This window comes from Aspergillus piperis, assembly GCF_003184755.1.
Source record: "Aspergillus piperis CBS 112811 unplaced genomic scaffold BO85scaffold_2, whole genome shotgun sequence".
Classification (NCBI taxonomy): Eukaryota; Fungi; Ascomycota; class Eurotiomycetes; order Eurotiales; family Aspergillaceae; genus Aspergillus; species Aspergillus piperis.
Genome location: NW_020291592.1, coordinates 1,078,487 through 1,105,780, shown reverse-complemented (window position 1 = coordinate 1,105,780; position 27,294 = coordinate 1,078,487). Strand labels below are relative to the sequence as shown.

The 27,294-nt window shown below is 49.7% G+C and overlaps 9 protein-coding genes across 9 annotated transcripts; 5 read left to right on the top strand and 4 right to left on the bottom strand.

Moving 5' to 3' along the window:
- Positions 1-908: 908 nt before the first annotated feature.
- On the top strand, positions 909-1,798 carry BO85DRAFT_434490 (uncharacterized protein; the record flags this gene model as incomplete). Its single annotated transcript, XM_025658471.1, has 3 exons — positions 909-1,049; positions 1,288-1,543; positions 1,734-1,798. The coding sequence occupies 3 exons, from the start codon at positions 909-911 to the stop codon at positions 1,796-1,798; spliced, it is 462 nt and encodes a 153-aa protein (XP_025519762.1).
- A 5,272-nt stretch (positions 1,799-7,070) lies between these two features.
- On the bottom strand, positions 7,071-7,756 carry BO85DRAFT_483864 (uncharacterized protein; the record flags this gene model as incomplete). Its single annotated transcript, XM_025663192.1, has 4 exons — positions 7,071-7,177; positions 7,231-7,342; positions 7,394-7,600; positions 7,655-7,756. 4 exons carry the CDS (start codon positions 7,754-7,756, stop codon positions 7,071-7,073), a joined length of 528 nt encoding a protein of 175 aa, XP_025519761.1.
- Positions 7,757-7,925: 169 nt separating this feature from the next.
- On the top strand, positions 7,926-9,642 carry BO85DRAFT_474411 (RNA-binding protein). The gene is made up of 3 exons (XM_025662659.1): positions 7,926-8,019; positions 8,090-8,723; positions 8,781-9,642. The coding sequence occupies exons 1-3, from the start codon at positions 7,986-7,988 to the stop codon at positions 9,511-9,513; spliced, it is 1,401 nt and encodes a 466-aa protein (XP_025519760.1). The 5' UTR covers positions 7,926-7,985; the 3' UTR covers positions 9,514-9,642.
- Positions 9,643-10,666: 1,024 nt separating this feature from the next.
- On the bottom strand, positions 10,667-11,656 carry BO85DRAFT_118643 (guided entry of tail-anchored proteins factor 1). The gene is made up of 3 exons (XM_025653893.1): positions 11,481-11,656; positions 11,181-11,367; positions 10,667-11,076 (listed from the first exon to the last, which is right to left on the bottom strand). The coding sequence occupies exons 1-3, from the start codon at positions 11,565-11,567 to the stop codon at positions 10,754-10,756; spliced, it is 597 nt and encodes a 198-aa protein (XP_025519759.1). The 5' UTR covers positions 11,568-11,656; the 3' UTR covers positions 10,667-10,753.
- A 294-nt stretch (positions 11,657-11,950) lies between these two features.
- BO85DRAFT_445240 (uncharacterized protein) lies at positions 11,951-13,289 on the top strand. Its single transcript, XM_025659213.1, has one exon. It carries the CDS (start codon positions 12,014-12,016, stop codon positions 13,160-13,162), a length of 1,149 nt encoding a protein of 382 aa, XP_025519758.1. The 5' UTR covers positions 11,951-12,013; the 3' UTR covers positions 13,163-13,289.
- A 234-nt stretch (positions 13,290-13,523) lies between these two features.
- Positions 13,524-13,862, bottom strand: BO85DRAFT_483860 (4F5 domain protein; the record flags this gene model as incomplete). The annotated part of the gene is made up of 3 exons (XM_025663191.1): positions 13,524-13,573; positions 13,648-13,732; positions 13,794-13,862. 3 exons carry the CDS (start codon positions 13,860-13,862, stop codon positions 13,524-13,526), a joined length of 204 nt encoding a protein of 67 aa, XP_025519757.1.
- Positions 13,863-14,050: 188 nt separating this feature from the next.
- Positions 14,051-17,959, bottom strand: BO85DRAFT_118543 (kinesin). The gene is made up of 8 exons (XM_025653892.1): positions 17,820-17,959; positions 17,720-17,769; positions 17,448-17,673; positions 17,329-17,391; positions 16,983-17,270; positions 16,686-16,923; positions 16,497-16,626; positions 14,051-16,441 (listed from the first exon to the last, which is right to left on the bottom strand). Exons 1-8 carry the CDS (start codon positions 17,823-17,825, stop codon positions 14,239-14,241), a joined length of 3,204 nt encoding a protein of 1,067 aa, XP_025519756.1. The 5' UTR covers positions 17,826-17,959; the 3' UTR covers positions 14,051-14,238.
- A 1,388-nt stretch (positions 17,960-19,347) lies between these two features.
- BO85DRAFT_455941 (uncharacterized protein) lies at positions 19,348-21,903 on the top strand (the record flags this gene model as incomplete). Its single annotated transcript, XM_025661418.1, has 4 exons — positions 19,348-19,534; positions 19,591-19,832; positions 19,887-20,146; positions 20,724-21,903. The coding sequence occupies 4 exons, from the start codon at positions 19,348-19,350 to the stop codon at positions 21,901-21,903; spliced, it is 1,869 nt and encodes a 622-aa protein (XP_025519755.1).
- A 1,108-nt stretch (positions 21,904-23,011) lies between these two features.
- Positions 23,012-26,709, top strand: BO85DRAFT_445237 (3-hydroxy-3-methylglutaryl-coenzyme A reductase). Its single transcript, XM_025659212.1, has 2 exons — positions 23,012-26,036; positions 26,085-26,709. The coding sequence occupies exons 1-2, from the start codon at positions 23,101-23,103 to the stop codon at positions 26,362-26,364; spliced, it is 3,216 nt and encodes a 1,071-aa protein (XP_025519754.1). The 5' UTR covers positions 23,012-23,100; the 3' UTR covers positions 26,365-26,709.
- The last annotated feature ends 585 nt before the right edge of the window (positions 26,710-27,294 follow it).

The window sequence follows — 27,294 nt, the reverse complement described above, 5'->3', positions numbered from 1 at the left end:
CCATCCGAGCAACAGACTGTTAAAGACGTAGTAGTCTGCTAGTTATCCAGCAGAACGAGATGCAGGGTATCCATCGTAGGATAGATCACAGAAGAAGGGAGCTCTTGATCAGAAAATGGAAACAAGGATGTTGGCGTATTTGTATATGTCGATGGATAACACAATAAATAGTGGCGAGCAACAATACCCGGGACAGCACTTCGTTCATCTCCGCCCCATTTCGATCAACCCCAACCACAGACGGTGCCAGAGAGATCCAGTAGAAGTCATCCGTCCCAAGTGGCGCTAGCTAATTTCATTAGACGGTACACACCCGCAGGACTTAGTAGGGTCTCTTGTATGAGTACGCGAACTGGTCAACCTGGCGCGTTGATACGCCCCAGACATTTCGCATACCCTCAGTAGCCGTCACTTCCAATAACCATTCATCGGGGTCTCTTTCATCTCACTTGATGTTGCTCCTTTTCCAACGATCTCTTTATAATGAATTGAATACATTGGTTTCGACATCCCATCATACCCAGGCATGTGAGGACGTTCATCTGGAAGAAAGATGCATGCGAGATAAGAGAGAACACTCATATGCGACTTGCCAAGGGATTTTGTCGGGCCGTGGCTTCAGACTCGGTTCGAGACTGTGTACTGTGTGCAGAGTGGGGTATTGTGCAAGCTATATATCTGTCTGTGAGACCAACCGACTGGAAGCCGCAGTGGTGCAAGCGATGTGGTCGTGAAGGGGACGACAGATGTCAAAGCAAAGAGGGTGTTCTCGGGGAGATCCAGTAACACACCAGCAGTGAGGGTTCCTCAATCTGCAAGCTGAGGACTCAGAGACGGATACACACACTGGATAAGACCCAGACCCTCCAGATGTGTGGTAGGGCGAGAACATATAATCCAGCCGGACAATGGCGCGTGAGGAACTCGGCTTAGCCGAAATAGAGTCACCGGAGGAGGCCCATGAAAACGTCGTGCTCGCTCTTACAACGTCGTGCCGAGACTGCAGACCTGATACCAGTTGTACGTGCCGCAGTGGTTGTATCCACCTTGTGAGTTCCTCCATGCGCGCGTTTAAGCGCAATGGGTGTCATGTCATCATCCATTTCCGTTCAATCTACCAACAGGGCAGAATATTGAGAGTAATGGTTAAGATAAAGAGCCAAAACCATGAGACACGTCTCTAGCAAGGGCGGTCTAACTCCCTATATCCAATGATAGCACGCAAGATCAGCTTGCGATTTGGTGTCAACCTTGCTAAGGAGACATGACTTTGCTTGCAAAGCATAGCCTAGGATGGCGGAGTCCGAGATATGTTCCACTTTGGTGACATGGGGGACAAGCAACCGGGACATTCTTCCATCTTCGAGAGAGTTTGCGTGCGGAAGTGTCTGTGGATTGGAACAATACGATGCGTTTTGCCCTTCTGCCCAAGCGATATGGATTGGCCATGGTCACCACCGAAGGCTCGTTGGAGGAGGCGGACTCCTTGAATATCCCAGTTTGATCCTGGACGTACTGCTCATGAACGGTTCAAAACGACCTGGTAAGTACTATCTCGCTCCGTCACGATAGATGCCCATTACAAGTCTGGGCTTTGGCGTTGACCGGCCGTACAGGAGCGAAGTAGCGGAGTTGGGGGAAAGAAGAGCGCTATGAGATCTCGTAACAGGGGAGGTGGTGGGTACGAAAGCGATTGATCTAACAATTTGATAATGCTTTGCTTATGTTGATAGGGTCATCTCAAGCTCCGTCCCCAATTGTTATGCGCGACCCCTGGCAACTGACACAAGAATTCTAATTCTTGGTCTGGAGACGGAGAAGACGTATGAAAGCCGAGCTGTCAGGAAGCTGGTGTTCGATGACTGTTGCGTCTGTGCGAATTGCCACGGATCGGTTATCCCTCATGGTGCTTGAGCACGCGTGGAGGCTCCCCAGTTCTATGCTCCCTGAGAAGGGAGAGCAGCCTGATATATGAGAGATGGTGACCTTGGATCCTGATTGCCTTGTGGGGTGGCTTGTACTCCACGGACCCTAGAGTATATGAAAGATAGAAGATGGATTCCCCATTTGCAACCAGATTCCTCAACTGTCTTATTGACATACTGGCAATTGTTTCCGTTAGTCATTGACTTGCGGCTTTCGAGTAGAATATACCTTTCTTCATGACCGGTCTGGTTCTCACTTGGGACTTGTCCAGCCAGTTTCTGTCGCTGTGAATAACTGATAAATCGGAGGAAAACCAGGTAATGACTGGAATTTCGGGCTCATTTCCCAAAGTATGTTGTGATCATATGCACACAGACTCGCGCCGCGCACATCACGTTCAACCTCAGTCCACAAGAGGCGCAGGTGGCCTTGTTCGTGGTATATACCTCCTATCCAGCGGTATGTGACGCTCTGCTCACACTTCAGCGCTGTAGACGTCGTCCCGATGCTCGGTTCCGGAGCTCGTATTACGACCCATGTCGTTGTACCTCGAACTAGGTTTCCACTAGTACAGAGACGGACGTCTTGACTGACAAGCCTGACTATATTGTGTCATGAAATCAATGATCTGACGGGACATACCGCATTGTAATCACTGATGGAGGTTTAAGGGGCTGACTGATAGGTGAACTCTAGCATTGCCATAGACACAGGCTTCCCGCATTGACCGTCTTTCTCTTCCCCAGACAGGGCTGTATTGTCTCTGGAAATAAAGCTTTTCTCCCCAGTCATAGGCGGAGACAGCGCTGGGATGACAATAGGAGGTCTCTAGTTCCCCATATGGGGAGAGGACTGCGCGGAACCGACCCGAATCCGCGCTGACTACCCATGAGATAGCTGTCAGCTCCTCATCAGAGTCATTCATATATCAGGATTATATGGGTGTGCCGGACCGGAAGGTTGGAGAGGCGTGAGAGCACAATGCGATAATCTGACAATGATGGTATCATATTTTGCTAGCGATTATCCCGATCATCCGTCCTTGTTCAAGGCTGTGTTCAACCCAAATACTGCATACACCGGTGGAAGGCATACGGGAGGCGAGCGCGATTATGGTCGCTTGTTTTGGGCCCACTCTGTCTGTTGCCAATGGCGAACTTTGCATGAGGGCTGACAAGAGGAGTAGCCTCATTCCAGTGGACATGCTGAGTAGGTCTTCCGCCTAGCGAGACAAAGATCTTTGAAATGAGGTCATTGTCACAAAGAAATGCAGTGTCGATGCGAAGATTACTTAGTGTAAACACATCAGAGATGGACCCTGTCCGAGGCGAATTTCCAGAGTGTGCTTGATTCATCCCACAGGTCGACAACCTCATCAATAATTTTACCGGCGACGGTGATATGAGAAAAGAGCATAGGTCCCGACTATTTTACTGCCTTCATGAAGAGCTATTCTCTATCATAGGGTGAATCTGAATCTTCGCACGACAGCGAACCTCTACCATCATATATTCTGTTATGTCGGCGGGTATGGTGACATGAAACGAGAAACTCAATGTCCAGTATGCTCCATTTCACTGGTGATCTCGCCGTCAATGGCACGTCCGGATAAGGCGTTTGGTTGGAGTGAGATTTCGGTTCGGTCTCACCACTGCCGGTAGACAGGAAGCTCTAGTTGGAGTTGATTAGAGACTGCTAAATCTGATTGTTTTCCCGCTGCTTGAAGAGCCCGGAACAATCATTGGCTCGCTAGGTAACGTCTTCAAACATATGGTTAGTCGGAACAAGACAACAGAAGCTATTCATTCCATAAGAGCACCTACCTTGTTCTCGACACCAGACCGGTCTGATACAGCACTCCCAAGGTTATGACCATCCAGATGATAAGCAAGGTCAAAGTACAGAGAGTTTGAAGCCTCGGGCTTTTCCAGATACATTGCATTTTAGCCGGCGAGCATTTATCTGTAGAGGTTGTACGCTTCATAAAAGGCGATGTCCACTATGTTCGACTGGTATATAACCAGGGTAGAGTATACCAAAGAAGAGGGGTCGAAGCCGGATGCATGTCCCCACTGACGTCCTTCGTATTCATTTTGTCTAGCGAATACGCCATGCAAAGGCCAAGGTAGCGACATACCCGAAAAGTGATGGAGGGGGTTGTTTCTGGGCTTGTTATGACCAATGAGTGGATCTGGAACGCCTTCGCAGGCGCAGGATTTGGTTTTCGATTCCTTGCATGTGCTGTGCGATGCAGGATCTTTGTAGCTTTGACTCTTTTGAACGCAAGATGAGTCCCTTGATTGCGAAGTCTGTTGGAGGGGTTTTGGGGTTTTGCCACTTAATACCAAGGTATTTTGTAAGACTGATTTCGACATGGTTGATGTGATATCGTAGGCTCGGGAGCAGTCACGAAGACTGACCACGAGTCATCCGGTTCTCGTGTGCTCACGGTTCCTGCTGAGACACGGGCACAGACGTTCTGTGATGGATCTTTCTTTCGACGGACTGGAGGCGGATGGCTTCGAACATCTCCGTGGCTGCGGATACGGCAACGCCTAAGGCTATCTCCAGATAGCGTTGTGTAGATGATTCGAAGTATATGGCCACTAAGCGCTTTATCAATAGCTTCTCATGAGACCAACCATCGAGACGACGATTTCTCCGTTATATAGAAGCTGGAAGAGACAGGTGCGCGCAGCACGGCTTTCCAGTGAGTAGCGAAGCCTTGGGTTCGTGGAATTTTCGGATGTTCGTTGAACTAATTTGTACACAAAAGGCCTCGCACTCGTAGCCATTGGGACCATGGCATGGAACCCGGAATCGCAGGAGCAAAATGCGATCTGCGACGAGACAGTAAGTTCCTGAGAGGAAGCGTCGTGCCGTAAGTGAGCTGTGATGGATTTATAGATCTCTTGTTCAAGCGAAGGGATCGAGAACATAACCAATTCGATGCTGCTTTGGTAGGGTATTTACCGTTGTTGAGCGGACATGACCAGAATCAATGGAAGCGGCTGGATCATAGATCAGAAAGCTTATGCGAACGATAATGAGGAGGGTTGAACCATGAACTCTTCGTGCTATATATGCGATGTTAGATGATTTGGCTAAGTGAAGTCAAAGCTGATCGGGCTGGACATATCGGCGGCGCATCGAGGAGGCCTCGGGAACTCCACTCGTAAATCAAGCTGCGCTAATGAAAAGCAAGGTCACAAGTGAAAGAATAGATGCGGGTTGCAGCATGCCGTATTAGTGTGATGCTGGTGTATAGAAGGGGGACATCAACGACAACACGAGACTCTCGGAATAATAGGATGACAACACAAGTTTTAGGGTCCAACCAGAATAGTATCGGGATTGTGGACAAGCATGTTTCTCCCTTGCTCTTATCGTTGCCACAGTATGTCAGAAAAATTGGACAAGAAGACTGTTGTTGCGAAGTTGTTGCACGCACTATAGGCTGATAGATCAGGTGACATGAGTGAGGCGATAGGTTGCTTCAGGGACATGAACTGGATAAATTAAGAAAGTACCCAGAGATTCAGTGCCTCCATCTCCATACACCGATGACCTGGCAAACGTCTTGCCCAATTGTGTTCAGCGAGAGGGGCCGATTCGATGGTGTATTTGCAGCAGGAAATGAATGTCGGCAAGACGACATTTGGTGACCCCCTGGTCAATTCCCACTACTCTGAGAAAGGTCCTCGAAAGGATCCTCTGGGCCTTCTCTTCATTCGCTCTCAATCAACACGCAGCGCAGGCCGCCATGGTTCCCAGGCCTAACAGGAACCGTCCATGAAAATTGGGAATGGCAAGATGCTCGAAAGCCTATACCAGGACCTCATTGGAATCCTGCGGGTCACTGAAGGAGAACCAGGTTGTATGAGGATCGCCCCGGCACAGGGCAACAACTGATCAGGATCGCTCGATTGTCACAGCTAATTGGCCGAAGGTGATAGCAGAGGTGATCGCTCGGCGATTAATATATTTGACCTGCAGAGCCATATCAGTCGCGTAAGTCATGAAAATGAGAGAGACCGTGACTTACTGAGCAGTAAGGTCCGGAAATCGTATTGAATACTTCGGATTCTCGAAAGTGATGGCTGTCGAACGATGGGCAATGGTGGTTTTGGAAACTCATTATTGGAAACCATCATGGTGTATATATACTTTATGACCTCTGAGGATGGGTTTCGCATATATTAAGATGCCCGCTTCCTCCAGTTCCTCACGGAACTTCGATTACAATCCTCACCTCATTCAGACATTGATGGAGCCTATAGGAAGGTCAATAATCTTGTATGTAAAAATCATTATGCGTCATGTTCTCACCTCTTTCGTAGGTTATATATATGCTTCCAGCATCGTGGGGGATACCAGGCTTCACCGGACGACAGCATCCGAGAATTCCTTTCATGGACAAAATAGGAAAACATGGGGTATTCTACAGAGCCCACAATATACGGTCGAAAGATTGGTGCTCCAACTCCTTAGTCCTGAAGTGGGAACACCATGATACATTGAAGGTCTCTTCTATCTCCTTGAGTGTGCGCTTAGTAGAGAAGATGGGACGTATGAATGACAGCTCAAAATGTCCGCGAGGGGGTGGATATATATATATATATATATACTAGAGAGAGAGAGAGAGAGAGAGAGAGAGAGAGAGAGAGAGAAATCCTGGAGATCAAGGAACAAACAAGAGGGACGGAAGGATGGGGATATATAGCTCCCGAAAGTGCATTTCTAGTAAACAGGAGGCAAATAGACATGAGAATGATATTCAGAATCTAGACCGCACGAAGTCAAAGGGGCCAGGGTGAGGCCGCCAGTAAGGCCACCGCGCATTATTCCATGTACGCAGCGTTGTTCCACAGTCTTCATGTAGAATTCCAAAGTCGCAACCGGTGATTGTGGCCCAAAGACAAGCCCGCCTACTCAGGTAACATGCCAAGTAGGTGCATGCACATCTACAGCCGCCTGGAAGGATATTCTCATCTAAACCTGGCCTGTACCCAGACGGGATGTTGTTTGCGCCTGCGGCCGTCCTGGGGATTTAGCTTTCCGCGCTCATACTTCAATGCAACCTACCAGGATTGCGAACAACGCAGATAGATGCTTGTAACTTCGTTACTATACTTTCAGCTGGGTTATGAGCTCTTGTTCTGGTTCGCTCGCTGTTGGCCTTCATATAGACCAGTGTAGTATCCAGCATAGTACCAGGCCATCATGAGGTTTTTGAGTCCCTCATCTTGAACTTAGAAAGAGTTAAATTTATTCACAGCAAACAAGGGTTAGAGCGCATTTTACCTTGGGATAGGGTGGCATGAGGCATAGGAGGTGCTCCTACGGAACTGGACCCAGCCGTTTGATCGGTGACATGGGCACCCTGTCCAGAAGGCTGTTCCGGTCCTTCTGTAGCCTGAAATGAAGTCAGTCCAGTAGATTCAGCCTAACAAACGGAGCAACTCACTTGCGACGGTTTGGCCTGTGGCACCTGTTGAGGTTCTGCTGCAGTTGTTGCATTGGCAGCAGTGTCGGCGTCGACGTCAGCATCCATGCGGTCGGCCGATTCGTCCAACGGCTGCTCATCTTGCTCCATTTCAGCTTTCTCAGCAGCCTCTGCTTCTCTTAGGACATCTTCAACATTCTCCCCCTTCGCATGAATGCTGTGGTAGAGCTGTTGTTGTTCTGGTCAGCGAGCGGATCACGTGCACGGGGAGGAAGCCCATACTTTATATTCCTCGACAGCCTCATCCCAGCTCTGGACGAGGGCCGAATCATCCCAGATCTCTTCCTGAGTGAGGGGTTTATTCGCCTTGGCCGATTTTCCCATGACCCCGGTAAATGCGCGCAAACAAACGGGCGTGTGAGATGGTTGGGTTGCGGAGAAACAAGAGCTTAGAGTTGGAGTCGCGGCGAGGCCCCGTCGGCCGGGCTGGATTGCATTCACCGCTTGGCGCCCGAAAAATTGCGAGCAGAAAAAAAGTTTCCCGCACCTTTGCGATCCTCCGATTGTAGTCCCCCAGGAACCGCCTGCAATTATCCCCAAAAATCACAGCAGGATGGCCCCCGACAAGAAGGACAAGAAGCGCAAGGGTATGTATTGTTACACCGTTTGAGAGATTTTCATTTTTACCCCGTTGGTGCGCCTACTAACGCTGCTCAGCTGCCGCTGCCACTGCCGCCGATTCGCCCGCAAAGAAGACCAAGAAGGTCGAGGCCAAGCCTGCCGAATCCCCTAAGGACGCCCCCAAGCCTATCCTCAAGAAGGCCAACCAAAAAGAGGCGGCTACAAAGACCGATGGCGCTTCGAAGACCAAGGCCAATGGCCAGCCCGCCAGACAGATCAAGCCTCGCAAGCGCGCAGCCGATTTCCTGAGCGACAACGAGAACAGTGAGTCTGAGGCGGAAGTTGCTGAGCCCAAGGTCGCGAAGGAGGAGAAGCCTACCGCCAAAAAGTCGAAGAAGGAAGACGGATCAGCTGCTCCCGCGACAAAATCCAAGCCCGCCAAAGCCAACACCAAGGCCAAGAAGGCAGAGCCTGTCGTTGAAGAATCTGAGGAAGACGAGTCCGCCGCCTCGGAGGCTAGCCAGAGTGAGGATGAGGAGGATGACCGCACAGCTGCCCTCATCCGGGGTTTCGAGAGCAGTGGTGACGAGGATGAGTCTGGCGATGAAGGCTTCAACCCCGACCAGCCGGTGCCTCAGATTCCCGACTCGAAGAAGGCCAAGCGCAAGATCTTGAAGAAGCAGAAGGAGAATGCCGGTCACGTTGAGGAGCCTGGAACGGTTTACGTTGGGTAAGTTGACCCATCAGGAAGTTTGCTTGTGACTGCTATTAACACGCTATGCTACAGACGCATTCCCCACGGTTTCTACGAGCACCAGATGCGCGCCTACTTCAGCCAGTTCGGTAAAATCACTCGCCTGCGTCTTTCCCGTAACCGTATCACCGGTCGCTCCAAGCACTATGCTTTCATCGAGTTCGCCCATACCTCTGTCGCTAAGATTGTTGCTGCCACCATGGACAACTACCTCATGTACGGTCACATCCTGAAGTGCAAATACGTGTCCCCCGAACAGCTCCACCCGGAGGTCTGGAAGGGCGCCAACAGACGGTTCAAGCGCACCCCCTGGAACCGCATCGAGAAGAAGCGTCTTGACAAGGGCAAGACGAGAGAGCAGTGGACGGAGCGCATCGAGAGGGAGCAGAAGAGACGTCTCGCCAAGGCTGAGAAGCTCAAGGCTATTATGGGCTACGACCTCGACATCCCGCAATTGAAGAGCGTGGATGAGGTTCCTGTCCAGGAGGCCAAGGCCATTGAGGCCTCTGAACCCGCTGCTGAAGAACCCGCCAAGGCCATTGAGGCTGCCCCTGTTGAGGAACCCAAGGCCGAGAAGCCCGCTGAAGATACCCCTAAGAAGACCAACAAGAAGACTAAGAAGGCTGCCCAGTCCCCTGCTGCGCAGGAGACTCCCAAGTCGGCAGAGAAGTCTACCCCGAAGAAGACCACCGAAGAAACTGCTTCCCCGGCCGCCCAGAAGGCCAAGAAGGTCCAGAAGAAGACCAAGGCCAAGTCTAAGGCTTGAGGGGATTGGGGGGTTTATATACTACTTTTGTATTTCTTATGGCATTAAACAAGAATTACCCGGAGTTCAATCGATTGTACATGAAAAAATAGGGACATCATTTTCGCTTCAACAAGCCAATCTTGATTCATATTTCTGTCCAGTAAACGTTATACCCAAAAACTCACACATAACCACCGCGTAAATTCCCAGCATGCCTCAGGCACTAATATCTGCAACACCTTAGAAAACCCAAGTCACATGACACCTACCACGACCCACAGCTCCACTCCCTGACTAATCGGCTATAAAAAAAACCCACGCACCGAATCCAAATTTCCTCTCTTTTCCCTTTCTTCTCCCAACTCCTCGCTCAAAGAATCGCATTCAAAGCTCACACACAGAGAGCAGTCTTCACGACTCTCTTTTCCCCCCTCAGCTTTGGGAGAAAGTCCCCGGACATCCTGACTGTCTAAACGTCCTCTTGTAGGGCCCAGTCAGGCAATGCGGAAACGCGCCGCCATAGAAGCAATTCGATAGCGGCTTATACGCCCTATTCCCCTCCCAGTGTTTGTCTCTGTACCCGAACACTTGCTGCCACCTTATGGTGTGGCTTGTGGGTAACAATGGTTGGTGCAGGACAGTGCTGGAGAGGGGGTTTTATTTGGGTTGCCTTTCGTCGTGTTTGGATAGTCATGCGATTGCCCTTCCTATATTTTTCTTGGAACCGACCTCTCACGTCTGAAATATGTCGGGGAGCGTTAGACTAGGAAATATTTAGGGGGTAACTCAATGGGGCTCATTCTTGAGGCGAGGAGTTCAATTTCTTTTTCTTTACGAGTCTGTAGCTTATGGAAAGCGGTGATTGTGGGCCCTTGGTGATTCGGTTCATCTTTTGGCTTTCGTCGCAGATGCTCTGTCGAAGGAGCCGGACTCTACTACTACTCCTACTACTACTTTCCATTTTCATTCTTGATGATGTTTTGATTTTTTGTTCGTGTGATGATATACCAATCATAGAGTCAAGCCCTGAAACCCCTTACTACGGTATGGGGTCGTTGACGATAAACGATTGTTTTTTTATCTGATGAACAAACATATTTCATATTCATTATTGATACCCCTCATCGCATCATTATATCATAAGTCCGAAAAAAAAATATGAATAAATTATCTTCCAAAAGAACCATCTTATTTTTACACATCCAACTCCACGTAGCTCAAAACATCCATGTATCCATTAGCATACATACACATAACTTCATTGTGTCTTCTTCGCAGCAGGCGCAGCAGCAGTAGCAGCAGTAGCCCTCTGCAACAAAACAGCCGTCACCACCTCCGCCATAGTCGTAATCGCCGTCGCACAAACATTACTCCAAATCTGGATGCTCACCGACCCCATCGGCGCACGGGGGAACGACAGCACCCAGGCCACGTAGTAAGGAAGCCAGCCCTCCGGCAGATGGAAGACAGGCGTTTTCGAGTACCAGAACTGCAGGAAGAACTTGAGACCAGATGTACCGAACCAGCGAACGATTTTGACGCCCCAGTCGAAAGAGGTTTTCTGCGAACTGAGTTGTTTGTCTGTTGAACCCGCCATTGTTAGCTCTTTGCCTCTTAAACCAGCCAGTTCCTCAACCCCAAAACCAATATATATAGACCGTAACTGTGATGGGAAACCAACGTACTTATCGCCTCATATTCCTCCATAGTCTTATCATGCTTCCGTCGGAGTTTCGCCCATTTCGCAAACTCATCCTGTGAGCTGGTGTTGTTCATGTCCCGCTTCAGCTGGACAACCTCGCGCTTGAGTCGGTTTTGTTCCCTGTATTTCTTCGACGTGGAGGTCGGAACCTTTAGGTAGAGGAGCCATAGCTAGAAAGTACTCATTAGCTTTACTTCGACTCTGGCATTTGGTGGGCGAGAGAACAGCTCAAGACATAACAGCTAAACGGCCGCTACTCAGCAAGCTCCCAGACAAAACATACCAGATTATCAATCGTGCTAGCGCCAATGGTATTAACCAAATAAATGGCGACATGGACGAAGAAAACCGACCACAAAAGCGACAGCATGATGGGCTAGACGTCGGCTGCGATCAATTGACGGAGGGGAGGAGGGAGCGAGGGAGGGAAAGAGAACAAGGAATAGATCGAATTGGTGTCCGGAGATGTGGGCGGAAAAAAGACCACGAAGCCCGACCGACTTGCGCGGAGAGTGGTGCGTGCGACCTGCCTCGGACAAGCAAGTTTCCTATAGGAAGCTCGAGGAAGTTTTAACAATGAGCAAGCAGACAAAAAGAGAGAGAGAGAAAGGCTGAGGCTGAAAGAGAAAATGACACCCATGAATGGAGTGAGAAACAGCAAATGACGTTGTCACGTTGTTTCCCGCCCGTCGGCCGCGGCGCGGCAACTTTCATTTCCCCCCGTCGGGAGCTCTAAACCATGTCCCTTTCTAACATTAACATAACGTCCGCTATTACTACGATTCGTACGCCATGCTGCAAGGCGGGTGATTCTCAATGTCTACTTCTCCGGACGGAAATGCTGCCTACAATGAACTCGCTCGAATATTCTCCGCTAGACGCAAAGATAACAACGTCCTAGAGATCGAGATACTCCCGCCTGGTCTTGGTCCACTGCTACAAGATGGGAACTCGGTCGGAATTACGAAGAAATACCTGGTCCAGGCTTTCGTAACGGCTAGAAGAATATTCTTCGATGCATCAAGCGAGCCGTTCTATTTTTCCGATGCCGGCGGTCATGAAGATGAGCGCAAAGCTCCGCAAAACGAATCACTGCTACAGAAACGAAGAGACGACCTGCTGAATGCCAGCGAAATTATCCTCCTCTTCGATTGCGAACACCTGACGGCATGCAGCTGGCGCAAACGACGTCTGGCTGCCTTGCGCCAGCGTGCTGGCTCTGCGGACGCCGGCTATACTTGTCGGGAGATGCTCACTCGTGAATTGGACACGGAGATGTCTCTATTGTCCACCTACATTTGCTCTCCACTGCATCGTCATACGAAATCTCCGACATTGTATAACCACCGGCTATGGGTGTTGAGGCAGATGCTTTCTGACAGCAGCGGCAGGTTGATAAGGCGAGAAGATGACAGGGAGATCTTGTCGAACCAAAAGGTGCTGAAGAAGGAACTATCTGTTGTTCTCCGATCCGGAGAGCTACACCCAAAGAATTACTACGGTTTCACTTATATAAGACAGCTTCTCGACATTTTATCGAGCTGTGATGCTGATCAAGGGGACGTTTCTGCGCGTCTAGCTGCCTCAATCATACCAGAAGTGCTGGACTGGTGTATCGCACATCCCAGTGACATTTCCGGCTGGATGTTCACTTTGCGCCTACTGGACCGGGTCGGTGATGAAAGGACCAGAACAGACAGTATTGACAGGGTGTTGCGTTTCGCACTGGAAGTGGGCTGGGAAGGCGAGAGCATATGGACGTTCGTGAATTTGGCGACAAGGATGACAGGCGTAGGAGCCTCAACAAAGGCCCAATGCAAGACGTCGTCGAATGCATTGGCAAACCTGCCTTTGTCTGAAGTTGGGGCTGCAGACGGGTGGAAGGCCTGCTTGGAAAGAGCAAGGGTTGCTTGGGTTGCTGGTCAGCAGACGGGTAGCCGTATAGGTGACGGCAGCCCGAGGTAGAGATAGGGTAGACACTATGTATTATATATCACAAGGTAAAGGTTTGTTGCACCATATGCGCCATCTTTATGCAAACTTAAAACGCTGCTTGATAGAACGCCTCGCTAAATGCCATTGTCTTGTCACATGTATCTGCAACGTACACCCATCTGATAAAGCCAGCCAAGTCAGATTGCAGGTCCTAAGATCCGTCCCAGTGTCAACCATATCCAGTCCGGGAGCCCAGAGAACAGCCTTCCGAATGTACTTATACAAGCTGGAAGAATGCTTAACAAAAATCGTAGACGAGGGCTATGCGATATCTGACAATCGTAGGACGTTCCGGGCTGACTTATACAACGTGGGCGAATACAGATATTCATTACTTCTTCTTGGCTGCTGCAAGTGCTTCAGCTTCTTTCCGCTGATCGGCTACAATCACGATAGAGTCAGTAAGATAGCAATCAAAGGGAGGCGCAAGAACAGCAGATCAAAGCCTCACATACCCAACGCTTGCTTCGCTCTCATCTTATCAGCATCGTGCTCCTTTTTGCCCAGTATACCACCCTTGCCCACCGCTTTCTTTTGGCTCTACGCAGCAGAAATTTGTCAGTAATCAAGGGAATATTGCTGGATTCAAGCAGAAATCTACCTTGAGCAGCTCCTGTTTCTTTTTTTCGTTCTTCGCGCGAGACTGATCTCTCTGGTTACCACGGGCCATTGTTGATAGTTCACGTACGACAAGTGAGTTGTTGGGCTCTTTTTCGTTATATACACGCCTCCCTTTATAAGGTAGTATTATGAGGGGGATCGAGAAGAGAATCGAAGGGTGCTTGCTGTTCGCATATGCAGAGTTTCGGGCATCGAAGGTTTTTCCGCCTCAGAAGGTCGCCGAGCCGCCGCCACCGGAATATCCTATTCAGGTGGCACCCGCTTGACTGCCGTTTTGAGTTGGACTGCTACCCCTTGAGCCAGAGTAAATGATTCTGTAAGAACTCATTGGACAGCATATAGAATCCTAAGCCATTATTCCTGGCTTGCCCGTCTTCTCGCTGGATAGGCGCCTTGTACTTGTTCCTGCACATGATTGCTTTTTGTCAGTCGCCAAGCCGCTCGACCTCCAAGAGTATATCTACTGCATCTCGTTCAGGTTCACACATATCCCTCAATATCCTGAGTGATGCTAGAGTCTCTGTGTGAAAAGGGCCTAGCAATACTTCCATCTTGTTTGTAGCCTTTGCTATCAATTGTATTGCCTCGCCTTTTTTGCCTTGGCGATGCCAGGAGAGGGCCGTGAATTTCAGAGTGTAAGGATGATCTGGATCAAACACACGATTGGCGTCCTTGATGAGTTCCTCGTCCAACTGTTTAACCTTTTCAATATCGCCCATTGCCCAATATATCCCACATAATTGCGACTTCCTATCGAGTGTGTCAAAGTGAGTAGGTCCATATGTTTTTGACTCATCTTCCAGAATCCGCAAGCACAACTCCTCGGCGTTTTGCCACTCTTCGAGATCTTGGTAGATATTCATCAGTGTATGTCTGCAAGCCCTTGTTGTCGAATAGTCCTGGCCCAAATTATTTTCACACATCTGAAGCGTCTTGAAAGCCAGTTCTTTTCCTTCTTGCAGCTTGCCCAGCCCGCGATAAATTGCTGATAGATTTTCTGCAACGCCCAGAGTCCAGACGTGGTCTGGACCAAGATTGTCATAGTGCCACTTCCAATCTATAAATTTGAATGGTTCGGCCTTTTCATACTCATCCATGTCATAGTAGAGTGTCGCTAAATGGCCAATGGCATTTATCGATTCCTCATGCTGTTCTCCGTACACGGACTTGGCTGTTTTGAGCACGTCTTGAAAGAGGCGTTCTGCTTCCTCATACCGATACTGTTGTCTCCAGATAGATGCTAGAGAAAGCATACTTCCCAGGGTTAAAGTGTGGTCGGGCCCATGAAGCCGTTTGTAGCTCGTAACAAGAAATGAATCTAGTTCCTCGGCTTCGGCAAGTCGATTTTGATTTGCGTATGTTGAGGAGAGACCTGCAATGCTCTCCAATGTTTCTGGATGTTCTATACCAAATTCTCTCTTATTCTCTTCCACGATGAGGAGATCCAGCTTCTCTGCCTCATCGTCACGACCCTGCGACCACAAATAGTATGCTATTCCTTCTTGAAGATAGAGCCTCCTTCGCAGCAGCTTCCCATGCAGCTCCGGTATGAATTTGAGGACTGATACGGCATGAGGCAAATACTCAGCGCAGATTGCCCAGTTCTCGTACTGAGCGTTCGGGTAGACTTCAGCGAGAGTGTCCATGGCTTGAATTGCTCTTTCGTCGAAGGTGTGCTCAATGATTAGCCATTTCCGCACAGTAAGCTGTACGAGCCGGTGGATAGAGAAGTTTTGGCCCTTTCCTGTTGCTATTATAAGCGAGAACGCCTTCAGTGTACCCAGCGCTTTTGTCAGGTCAAGCGGCCCGACAACCCTCTGTTCCATCAGACTTGATGGGATATTGTGCTGGTCAAGGAAAGCAACAAAGGAAAGAGCCTCGATGGCGTTTGGCTCCTTTGTATTGATATGATCTAGAGAAACGATCAGAGTGGTAGCAAGAGCATTAGGGGTTTCGCTGTCTCTTCCTAACGTCTCGAAGGGCTCGCACAGTAAACTCATTTTGGTCTCGTCACTGTCATTATGCAGTTTGATGTATTCGTTCACAGTAAGCACATTTTCTTCCATAAATGAAGCGGCTTGCATAATTGCCAACGGTAAATAGTCGAGCATCTCCGCGAGCTCATCCATGTCCGACTCTGTCGGATAATTGCCACTCAGAGCAGATTTGATCAAGCATCTCGACTCTTCTTTGGTCATAGTATCCACCTCGAGCATGTTTCGGCCAATACCCCTGACGAATTTGACACCAGCAGCTCGGTTACGGGTTGTAATGAGAATAGAGCCATATGGACTGTCGGGAAGGAACTGGACGATGGAAGAATCTTCTTGCAGCTGCTTATCTGAGGTCGAGGGTTTTTGTCCTTGACGCCCATCTGATGTGAAGAGTGAGGCTTGATCAGCGTTATCGATGATCAGCAACCAGCGTTTACACTGCTTTTCCAGCCACTGCTTGACAAGCTTGAGCTTGTCCGTCTTATCTTCTGGACTCTCAATCTCGCATTCCTTAAGAAGATGATAATAACTTTCTTGGAACCGGCTGATACTGTTTGCGTGAATCCACAATACCGACGCGTCGGGGTAAGCTTCATGGACCTGGTGCGCCAGCTCAATGGCTATTTGGGTTTTACTGGTTGTTTTCTCAGTCAAAAATCTCCAGGTAATAAGTATCTGCAGAAACGTACCCGACACCTCCGAGACCATACAAGGCCACTCTCGAGTGAGCCTTTCCGAGTGGCATGATACGCTCCATGACCTGACTTAATGTATGCTCGCGGCCGACAAACCCGGGATTACGTGTATAAGGTATCATCCCTGTCCGGTTGTTGTAAGCCGGTTTCCAGTATTTCATAGTAGTAATGCATAGGACCTACAGAAGCAAGGGTCGGCTTCATCGGCCTCGAGGGTGGACTCTGATTCATCTAAGCAACTGGTCAAATGGCGCGTCTCCGTCCCTGAGTTTGCCAGTTCGACAATTAGCGAAGACACGTATTGATAGCGATCGTCTTTGTCGCAGTGAAATCTGCAAATCTCTTCATGGTCGGCATTCAATGCGATCGCTTTCTCACGGGAGTCAGGCAAGCCAAGAACAGCAGAATCTTTTTCCACAACCTAATTCGAGCAGTGTGTCTTGTTAGTGCCAACATCTAGTCAAGTCCTGGGATACTTACTATGCCGATGCTTTTGAATGGTAGCGTCTCATAAAAGCTCAGATACTTGTAGTTTTCAAGTAGCTTGTCAAAGTTCGCAGACAGCTCCAGGGCGTAAAGGCTGCCTTTTGAAAGGGCCTTCAGTAGGGTATTGCTCGCTGTTCCTAGTAGAGCCCTCACGAACTTTGCAGCCACGCCTCCCACACGTGCCAGGTGCGTCCCTCGATGTGGTGTACCGAAGAAAACGATTCCAAAGGTCGACGTGCATATCGAGCCATACGTTGCGCTGAGTTTGGCTTGTACAAGCGCCTGGTATTGAACCATAAGAGACAGCCCAGAAACAACTTCTAGCCGAGAAGCTTCATACCTCTTTGACAACAATCCCTCCCAGGCTATGGGCAATGAAAAGCAGGGGTCGATGTTCACACTTCTGCAGGCAATGTAAGCTTCTATGACAGATCCAGTGGTACAGTTGCTGTTGATTACCTCTCTTTCCAGTCTTAAGCGGTCAAGGAGGACATGTGCCTGCTCTCGCACTCCAGCTGCGGATGACTGGATTGCAACTTTAGAGTTGTAACTGAAGAGAAAAATCCTGGCTCGTGGCAGTTGCTGGGGAAGAAAATCCCTGAGCCATAGCTTCCCATTCGACTCCCAGGTCTTCTCAGCATGATTCTTCTTGCTTTTGGGGTTGAGCCCATGAACGGCGACAATGCTACTGTCGGTTAGCAAGCAGACATGGTGCCGGTGAAATGACTTACTCGATATTGGGATCTGCGCCGGCGGACAATATACGCAAATAATACTCGCCCTAGAATGCTATTAAACTCTTTTCTATCGGAATGCGAACAAAGACCCTACCGTCATGATCTCAATCCTGCTCTTTCACTGGGCTTTATTTACTACCAACCCTTCCTGGGTGGTGAATTGTTGCGTTGCCCTTCATAATTCGGAATGACCCTTAAGGCTCGGGGCCTCCCCTCATTAAGGCCGTTGCGACCTTCCTTAACTAATCAATGCGAGCTGCTGCGCCGCGTATGTTCAGCTTGTCAAGGGGGTACCGTGGGCGGCTGTGTTGCTAGTATGATTGGACAAAGACATGTAGCGTCCAACATCCCTGTAGATCTGCTCTTTTAGCACGTTGCAAGTATGAGTAACGGGGCAGAACACTTAACACTTACTGTAGGTCTTTCGGGGCCCCCACACAAGGCTTCTCAATATCTGATCTATAGAACATTTTCAAAGTCATAGTATCTGTAAATTTGCAGAGGAGAGTGGGTGTAGATGCTCGAAAGTATGGCAGAGATGCAACCGAGTAGGAAGGTAGGACTAAGTGGGAGGAAGGCACTAATCTAGTATTAGCGTCGTTTTGGAGAGGACGGCTGCAACTAAACACCCTAAACACCGACCACTTCATCCGACTTATTTGTCTATAGGCCGAGATACCCGGAGCGGGCGCAGTCTGGCTACAATTGTTCTCGTAGCAAGCGCTTACACAGTGCATTTCTATAAATATTGTGGGAAGTACTGGTGGCAACCGAACTGGTAACACCTCGGCGCTAGTCTTGCTCTGCCACGCTTGAACACAGGCATTTCCCGTCCTTGTCTATTTGATAGTATAGTATGATAGTAGCACCACCAAGTCAATGAAGCAGTGGATACTAAAGAGAGCATTTTTTTATGGACTGAAATCTGACAGTCCACTGACTTCTCTGGTTCAGCTTCTATCTTTATTCCTCGATATTACAGGGTACGCGAAACGATAGCTCATCCTGAGTGGAGGATCCTAAGCGCTCTGTATTCGTGTAGGGCTTTTGACTCGGGAGGGATCCATCAGGAAGTCCAAGGCAAGAGAAACACCGATCGAGTCAGGGACCCGGAAAAGGGCAAATGCCGCCCAAGTAGGTAACGAGTGTTTCTAAGGGCCAGAATGAATGGCTATTGTTCATTCAGAATCGTGTCGAAAGTGTTTCAGCCTCAGGTTCGCGCCTATTGTGTCTATTCTTGTCTTTGTTGGGCATTTCAGTCCCGCTCAACCAGAACACTGTCCGGCATTTGTAGACCTGACAGATAATAACTTCCTCTGGCTGTTCTCCATCCTCTCGTTAACTCTTTGGGTCCGCGTTCTTTCTTTAACTCGCGAGTTGACCTCGTGGTTCTTTCTTTCCTTGCTCTTAACCCATATCAATTAGCACTTTGCTGCTGGTCAGTCCCTACTACTCATTCCTTTCAATCTACAAGTTTTTGTTGCAGAGTATAAAGGTGCATCAAAAGCAGAACGGATATCCAACTCGATAATTTCTTAAGATACAATTACCTATTTTCATACTGGTCACAAAAAGTTCAAGCTTTCCGGCAGCTGAGCCACTAATCTAACACCAAAATCATGATGGCTTCGTTGAAAGAATCCCTGGCTGGCCCAGGATACGTGATTCTCAACGCCATTCGTGTCATCAACATCATTGTGTTTCTGGACATCATTGCCGCCAGTGTGGTCATGCTGGTCAAGATTGACTTGTTGACAGCGTTTTTCTTTTTCGAGGCTGTCTCTCACGTCGCCACTGCCGGCGTTAGCAGTAAGTAGCCTTTGCTCCAAATACTGTACTAGATGGCTAACAGTTTGACATTACAGTATTCCTCATCATCTCCGAGCTTCCCTTTCTCCGCGGTTACTTCGACCGTAACTGGCCCTTATTGGGGCAGAACTCCGGGTTCATCACTTTGGCGATATCAATGCTGATACTGGGAGTTGGAGTGCTGGGAGACCTAAACACGAACGCCACCAGCCAGGAATCTCTTGGGATGGCATTTTGGAGGATTGTGCTCTCTGCTGGCATTCTAGCCATGATCATGAGCGTGATCAACGTGATTGCGGTAAGTCGAACTTCGGGTCTAGTGAGTGCAACGCTGATAGTATGGAATACACAGAGCTTTATTTTCGCCGATAGCGATCTTGGTGTCAGTGCACGACATGTGCGGGTCTATGGAGCAGTGGCGCCCCAGAAAGTGATGTCGCGAAATGGCAGCCAGCGTTCATTCCAGCTGAGTATGAAGAGGGAGGAAACTTTGCCTACTTACAGTCCCCAAAGCTCGGCGAATAGGCAGATGTCTATGCGGCGCACGCGATTCCCTTTGAAGATATCTTCGCCAGTCAATCCTATCAACATAAATGATGCGGCGTCATCGAAGTACTCGAGGGATTCCGCAGGAATGACTATTCCCGATCTTGCTCATCACCCAGCAATGCAGTCATCGCATGTCTAAGGAAATAAACCGAGACAATGTGCTTTTGCGACGACACGACAAGGAGTTCAGATGCGGGGTCATCATTTGCGTTGGCGTTGACAGTATGGCAATTAGCGAGCATAGGCAGTGGGGATATTGGATTTTCGGGTTTTGCATGTCTACTTGCAATATCAATCGTTTAATCGTGTTTCATATTACCCAAACCATTCAATTGAATTCAAGCCCTTTTTAAAATGAGTCGACGATCTTCTCCATACGCCGTAAAACCAGATCGGAAGTTTATTGTTCTGAGCGGTGTCCCTGATCCGCGTGCCTGACCAGTAGGAAAACATGCTTTAGCGCCCACCGGCGATAAGATAAGCCCGCTTGAGGCCAACTTCCGCTTCTTGTATGATCCTGAATCTGGAGATCCCATTACCACTGAACTGCAATGCGCCATCGCCATTCTCCGCAACGATGGGTGAAATAACGATCTCATTCTCAACGTACGCACTCATCCTCCCAGACCCTCCCATCCAGACCAACCACTAACCTCCATACCTCCCTCATCAGGATCAAATCCGTCCTCATCTTCTTCGCGCCCATCATCATCCCCCGAGCCATCAACTACTACCGCACTCTCCGCGTCGCCCTCTCCAGCCGCCCACCACCGCGCCCTCTTCCCCAAGATGCCAGTCGAGCCTTGAACGTCCTCTTCCTCACCATCACCCTCTTCTTCTGCCTCAGCCTGCCCTTCAACCCACACGCGCCCAGTCCCAGCATCTTCACCCTCACCAACTCCCGCCTCACCACATCAACAGACATCATCTTCTCGCGCCTCGCGCGTCTCCGCCCCAATGAATCTCTCACTGCATTCGACACTCTCCTCAAGTCCAAACTCACCTCCACTCTCGCCCGCAAGGTATATCTCCGTTTCGGTCCGGAAACCCTAACCAACTGCGCCTTCTGCTCCCTCGACAACCTCACCACCTACGCCATCTACCACCTCCCCTTCAACGTCCTCCTCCCTCACCTCTTCCACATGGCCACAATCGGCCTCATAACCTCTTCGACCTTCGCCGGCTCCGACGCAAGCAAATGGCGCAAGGAGTTCTCCATCATGGGCATTGCATTCACTCTCCTAGATATCTACGTGGTCATGTCCTACGACCCGATGGCGTACGCGTCCGCGGCTGTGCGCGCAGGCGTAGCAGTCCCATCTAGCTCGTATTACCAAATTGGTCTCTTGCGTCCGCTGCTATTCGCTATCTTTGACGGGGTATGCGCCCTGCTAATCTGGCTCTCCGCTACACGGAGATTCTTCTTCACTCCGCCGTCGCAGGCAGAACAGGTCGATCAGGTTGTGTCTGCGTCGTTGGGCGCGCTTTCGGGATCTACGTCGAAGCTGCATGCTGTGAGTGTGGCGAGAAATGCAGTCGTCAGGGATAAGATACTTAGGGATCGGGATGAGGCGTATTGGCGTACGGTGGTCGCTATGAATGTGGATAATCCGGCCATGAAGGCGGGTACGGTGGTTGGCGGGGGAGAGAATGGTGAAGCGGAGGGTGCTGTGCCGCCTACGTCGATTTGGGAGGAGGAGGAAGTTGTCCGCGCGATGTCTCGGGCGATGGCCGGGCAGGGGGGCGTTGATTTGGCGAGGTTGGGGATGGATGCGGCAGAGTATGTTAATGGGGTTACGGCTGGGTTGGAGGGGAATTGATATAAGTAGATTAGATTGTAGTTGTGTGTTGTGAGTTATGTATATTGTATGTATGTTTGAGAAGCTCAGCATGTAGATATCTATCTATCTATCCGTTTACTCCTGTCATTAGCTGCTAAAGCATCGAGACGTGAACACACCCACATCCATATACTACCAGAACAACAGAGCCACAGTGACCCTGTCACAGCACCATACCCACACAAAACATAGCGAACAAAGCCACTATTTACTAGTAACTACCCAGCCCCCAAAACAGCCCCAATCCCCGAGTCCCTACTCCGAGTCAAAACCATCAATATAGTATAAACAACAACGTCAAAGCTAAACACCCCGAAACGGCCAGTCCCAGCCAGGCTGCCAGCAGCCAATTAGCTAACAATTGACTAGCTATCAAGCTAACTAACCATTTATTTAAGATTTAGGCTGACGCATAACCACCCATCTTACTAAATTAACTACCTGCGGTGAAAGAAAGAAACAAAAACCACCGATGCAGCCCAGCCCGGAACAACTACTACACTAATGACGAGCTAAGCTAAGCTACACAAAGCATCAACTTGCGGTGGTTCTCGGGGCGCGCGGACGGACGGGCATATCTCACTAGTAACTAGTCGAGATCGGTCCACAAAAAGCGAGACATCACTCCTAACCTTGGTTAGTTGGTTTGGAATACTTTAGGCAACATTTTTTCCGCTTGAGATGGATGATGGATGAATGCACTGCCACACCCGTACTCCATAATCCACTCCATAACGGGAGTGCCACAAAAGCATGGACCAGTCATGTTGGCGATTGCGGAGACGGGCTAGTATCTACACGGTCAAAGGGTAACTACTATGGTAACTTACTAACAGCTAAGCAAGTGGCCTAGTAGGATGATCAGCCAGGCTACTGTGTAAGTAGGTTTTATTGTTGTTGTTGTTGATCCAAACGGGTGAGATTTTAGTTTTAGCTCGTCGCCCTCGCTCATCCGCCGAGCGAGCGAGAGAACGAACGCGCTAATTCTATGCTTGCTTCTGTCGGTCAGTTTTGCTCGGCCGGATTTTGATGATCTGTGCCTTATTCCCCTAATTTTATTCCCCTAATTTCTGGGGGCAGTCAATTGATTCATTCTACTTCAGTTACTCAATTCCCTTCTTCTGAGTGATTGCTGATACGTGAGACTCAAGGTATCCTCTTCGGTTCTTGCAGAGGATGGCTGGCTCACTTATATCCTTGCGATCCCGTGAGGTCCAGCCGGTGTCGTCTCAGACGACTCCGTCATGGTTCAAGGAGAAGATCACACCGGGATTGCTCTCCCTCTCCCGGCTTGCATCGGCGCATCCTATACACACAGTGGCTGCTGTCGCCTTGCTGGTTAGCTCCTTATATAGCAGTCTGTTGGAAGACAGTATATTCGACAAGACCCAATCTGTGGCAAAGGCAGACTGGTCATCACTCACTGCCGGGAGTAGACGACTCTATGCGGGCCCTCAGTCCGACTGGAACTGGCAGGCGGAGGTTCCAAACGCTCCAATTTCCAGCGATGTCGACCATTCCGCGCTTCTGACTTTGATATTCCCGGAGAGGACAGATACCTTCCACGAGTCCCCGGCCACACCCCTGCTCCAATTGCCGAGCAACCTCTCTGTCACATCTTTGCCCTCGACATCCAAATCATTCAGCACGAACTCCAACGAACATATTCATGCTTTCTCCCTCCCCTACAGTCAAGCATCCGACTTCCTGACAATGGTCCAGGAAGTACCGAACAGCAGCCCAGGCCAGTGGATAATGAAGAATGCACGAGCACAAACGCAGAACAGTCTGGCAGACCGAGCAAAAGATGCTTGGGTCAGCTTCGTGGACCTCCTCAAGAATACCCAAACAGCGGATATCGCCATTATGCTGCTGGGGTATATCTTCATGCATATGACATTCGCATCGCTGTTCTTCTCCATGTATCGTATGGGCTCTAAATTCTGGCTTGCCACGAGTGTGTTGTTCTCATCCACATTTGCCTTCGTGCTTGGACTTTTTGTCACCGTGGAGCTTGGAGTACCCGTCAATATGGTTCTCCTCTCTGAAGGCTTGCCATTTCTGGTGGTCATTGTCGGTTTCGAAAGGTATATCAGTCTAACACGGGCTATCCTAAAGCATGCCATGGATCGCCGCAGCCCTTCGGTTAACACACAGTCCGCCATCAAGTCTGTCATCACCGACAAGGGATCGGAGATCGCTAAGGAATATGCGATAGAGATCGGGATTCTCGTATTGGGAGCTTTGTCTGGGGTGCAGGGAGGGCTACAGCAGTTCTGCTTCTTAGCCGCATGGACTTTGTTCTCTGATGCCATCTTTCTCTTTACATTCTACACGGCAATCGTCTGCATCAAGCTCGAAGTCAACCAGATCAGGGGGTACACCGATATGCGTAAGGCGCTGGAAGACGACGGTATCAGCTCCCAAACGGCCGAGGATGTGGCTAGGAGCAGCCCGAGCAAGTCTAAAACGACGCTTTTCGGCAAGAGTGCGCATGTTCCTCGATTCAAGGTCCTTATGGTAGGCGGTTTTCTCCTTGTCAACATTGCCAGCATGTGTATGGTTCCTTTCCGCAACACACACTCAGTTAAGGATCTGGCTCGCGGACTGGGTGGTATGGGCATGTCTCCACCAGTGGATCCCTTTAAGGTAGCCTCCCATGGGCTCGACGTGATCCTTGACAAGGCCAGGTCGAGCGGCCAAGATACAATTGTCACGGTCCTCGCCCCGGTCAAGTATGAGTTGCACTACGGCCTTCCTGGAATGGGGTCTTCCGACGACAATGGGGACATGACTTTCACCCTTGATGGATACGGTATCGGTGGTCGTGTTGTTGGTGGCTTGCTCAAGAGCCTGGATGATCCGGTCTTTTGTAAGTGGGTGATTGCCGCCCTGGTGCTGAGTGTTGTCCTCAACAGCCACCTCTTCAGTGCAGCTAGACAGGGCGTTAAAAATACTCCAGAGCATTCCACTGAGGCAGAGAAGCCAGTCAATGTTGTGTCTCGCAATGTACCATGCGAGTGCCAACGAGCTGTTGTTCCAACTAGCCCGGCAGCCGGGGGAGAATTGGCGATCAAGCGTACTCCAGAGGAAATGGAAATTATGCTTGCAGAGAAACGCGCCCATGAGTTAACCGATGAGGAGGTTGTGGAGCTTTCTCTGCGCGGAAAAATCCCCGGCTATGCCTTGGAGAAGACCCTGAAAGACTTTACCCGCGCTGTGAAGGTTCGCCGCGCTGTCATCTCCCGCACCAAGGCCACTGCAGATATCACCAATGCTCTGGAACACTCCAAGCTCCCGTATGAGAACTATAACTGGTCTCGGGTGTTCGGTGCATGCTGTGAGAATGTTGTAGGCTACATGCCAGTCCCCGTTGGCTTTGCCGGGCCCTTGGTCATTGATGGAAGGAGCTACTTCATTCCTATGGCGACTACTGAAGGTGTCCTTGTTGCGAGCGCGAGTAGAGGAAGCAAGGCCATCAATGCCGGCGGCGGTGCTGTAACCATGTTAACAGCGGATGGAATGACCAGGGGTCCCTGTGTTAGCTTTCCAACCCTGGATCGCGCGGGTGCTGCTAAGATTTGGCTTGACTCCGAGGAAGGTCAGACGACAATGCAAAAGGCCTTCAATTCGACTACTCGCTTCGGGCGGCTCCAATCCATGACCACTGCGATTGCAGGCACTAACCTTTACATCCGTTTCAAATCTACTACCGGCGATGCTATGGGAATGAACATGATTTCCAAGGGCGTTGAGTACGCCCTGGAAGTGATGAAGTCTGCCGGATTTGAAGATATGAAGATCATAACACTGAGTGGTAATTTCTGTGCCGACAAGAAGCCAGCAGCGATCAATTGGATTGAAGGACGTGGAAAGAGCGTTGTTGCAGAAGCCATTATTCCAGGAGATGTTGTGAAGAGCGTGCTGAAGTCCGATGTTGACTCCATGGTCGAGCTCTTTGTAGCTAAGAACATGATCGGTTCGGCCATGGCCGGGTCAATCGGAGGATTCAACGCACACGCTGCTAATATGGTAGCAGCGATCTTTATCGCGACGGGGCAGGATCCGGCACAGGTTACAGAGAGTGCCAACTGTATCACCATCATGAAGAAGTAAGTCCAACTTAGCTCATATGCGAGAATGACTCTAATCATTTCCAGTCTTCACGGCTCGCTCCAGATCTCGGTCTCGATGCCTTCTATCGAAGTTGGGACACTAGGAGGTGGCACCATCCTGGAACCTCAAAGCGCCATGCTTGACAGTCTTGGAATTCGAGGATCGCATCCCACCGAACCGGGAGCGAATGCTCGGCAGCTCGCTCGCATTATTGCGGCAGCTACTTTAGCTGCGGAGTTGTCGCTCTGCGCCGCGCTGGCTGCTGGTCATCTGGTTAAGGCACACATGCAGCATAATCGTGCACCTCCATCCGGTGGAAAATGAGGCCTGAACTCTGTACTTATATAATATGATCAGCGGGTCTGTGATACGGGATAGATAACTCTGAGTAGATAGACGGCAGACTAGCTGCGAAGTTAACGATAGGCGAGCATGAAAAAGGAAGATGATGATGATTGATGATGATAGAACACGCTTATCAAAGAATTGTAGACTAGTGCTGCGTCTCCGCAAAAATCCAGACTAATGCAATGAGAAAGGTTCGTTCAAGTTAGGCGAAGGATCCTTCACTGGGTGATTGGATCCCGATGATCAGAAGACCGGGCGATCGCTTTTGGAGTCGCAAAAGAAGAGGAAGCGGGAGAGCCTTTGGGAGGAGCAGGTGAGAGGAGGACAACCGGCGATTGGGGGAGAGTCTAGTCAAGTAACCTTGTTTCTTTGAGACACCGTACTAGTCCCAAGTTAAACTTACTATGTAGTCCAACTTACTCGGTATTGACTTACCTTCAAGTTACTTTGATAACTCAAATATTATGTAGCCAGATTATCTATCTATCTAAACTTTCCAATTTGCATTTATTTTACTGTTTGACTTTACCATGGTACGTCACAGTCCTGCATGGCATGAAAGTTAGGAAAGGAAAGCATGGGCGGTGAGACTGGATGTCCCAACCAGAGCGACCAGTGGGATACTTGGGATTATCGGGCGGCGTCAGCGGTGGTGTAAGTACCGTTCAAGTATCAGCTGTGGATGTCCCCAGAAAAAGTCACTGGGTAAACTTAAAGGCCAAGAAACACCGCGTACGTAACGGCGAGTGGGCCGAAAAGCCTTGAAACAGACGTGATACAGTCAATACCTTCCCCTCATCGTAATTTGTATATATTATTTATTTTTCCCTTTCTTGAGATCGTCACTCTCTTCCTCGCTGCCCTTTCCCCCTCGCCTGTTCCAACTTTCTCTCCAGACAAGCAATC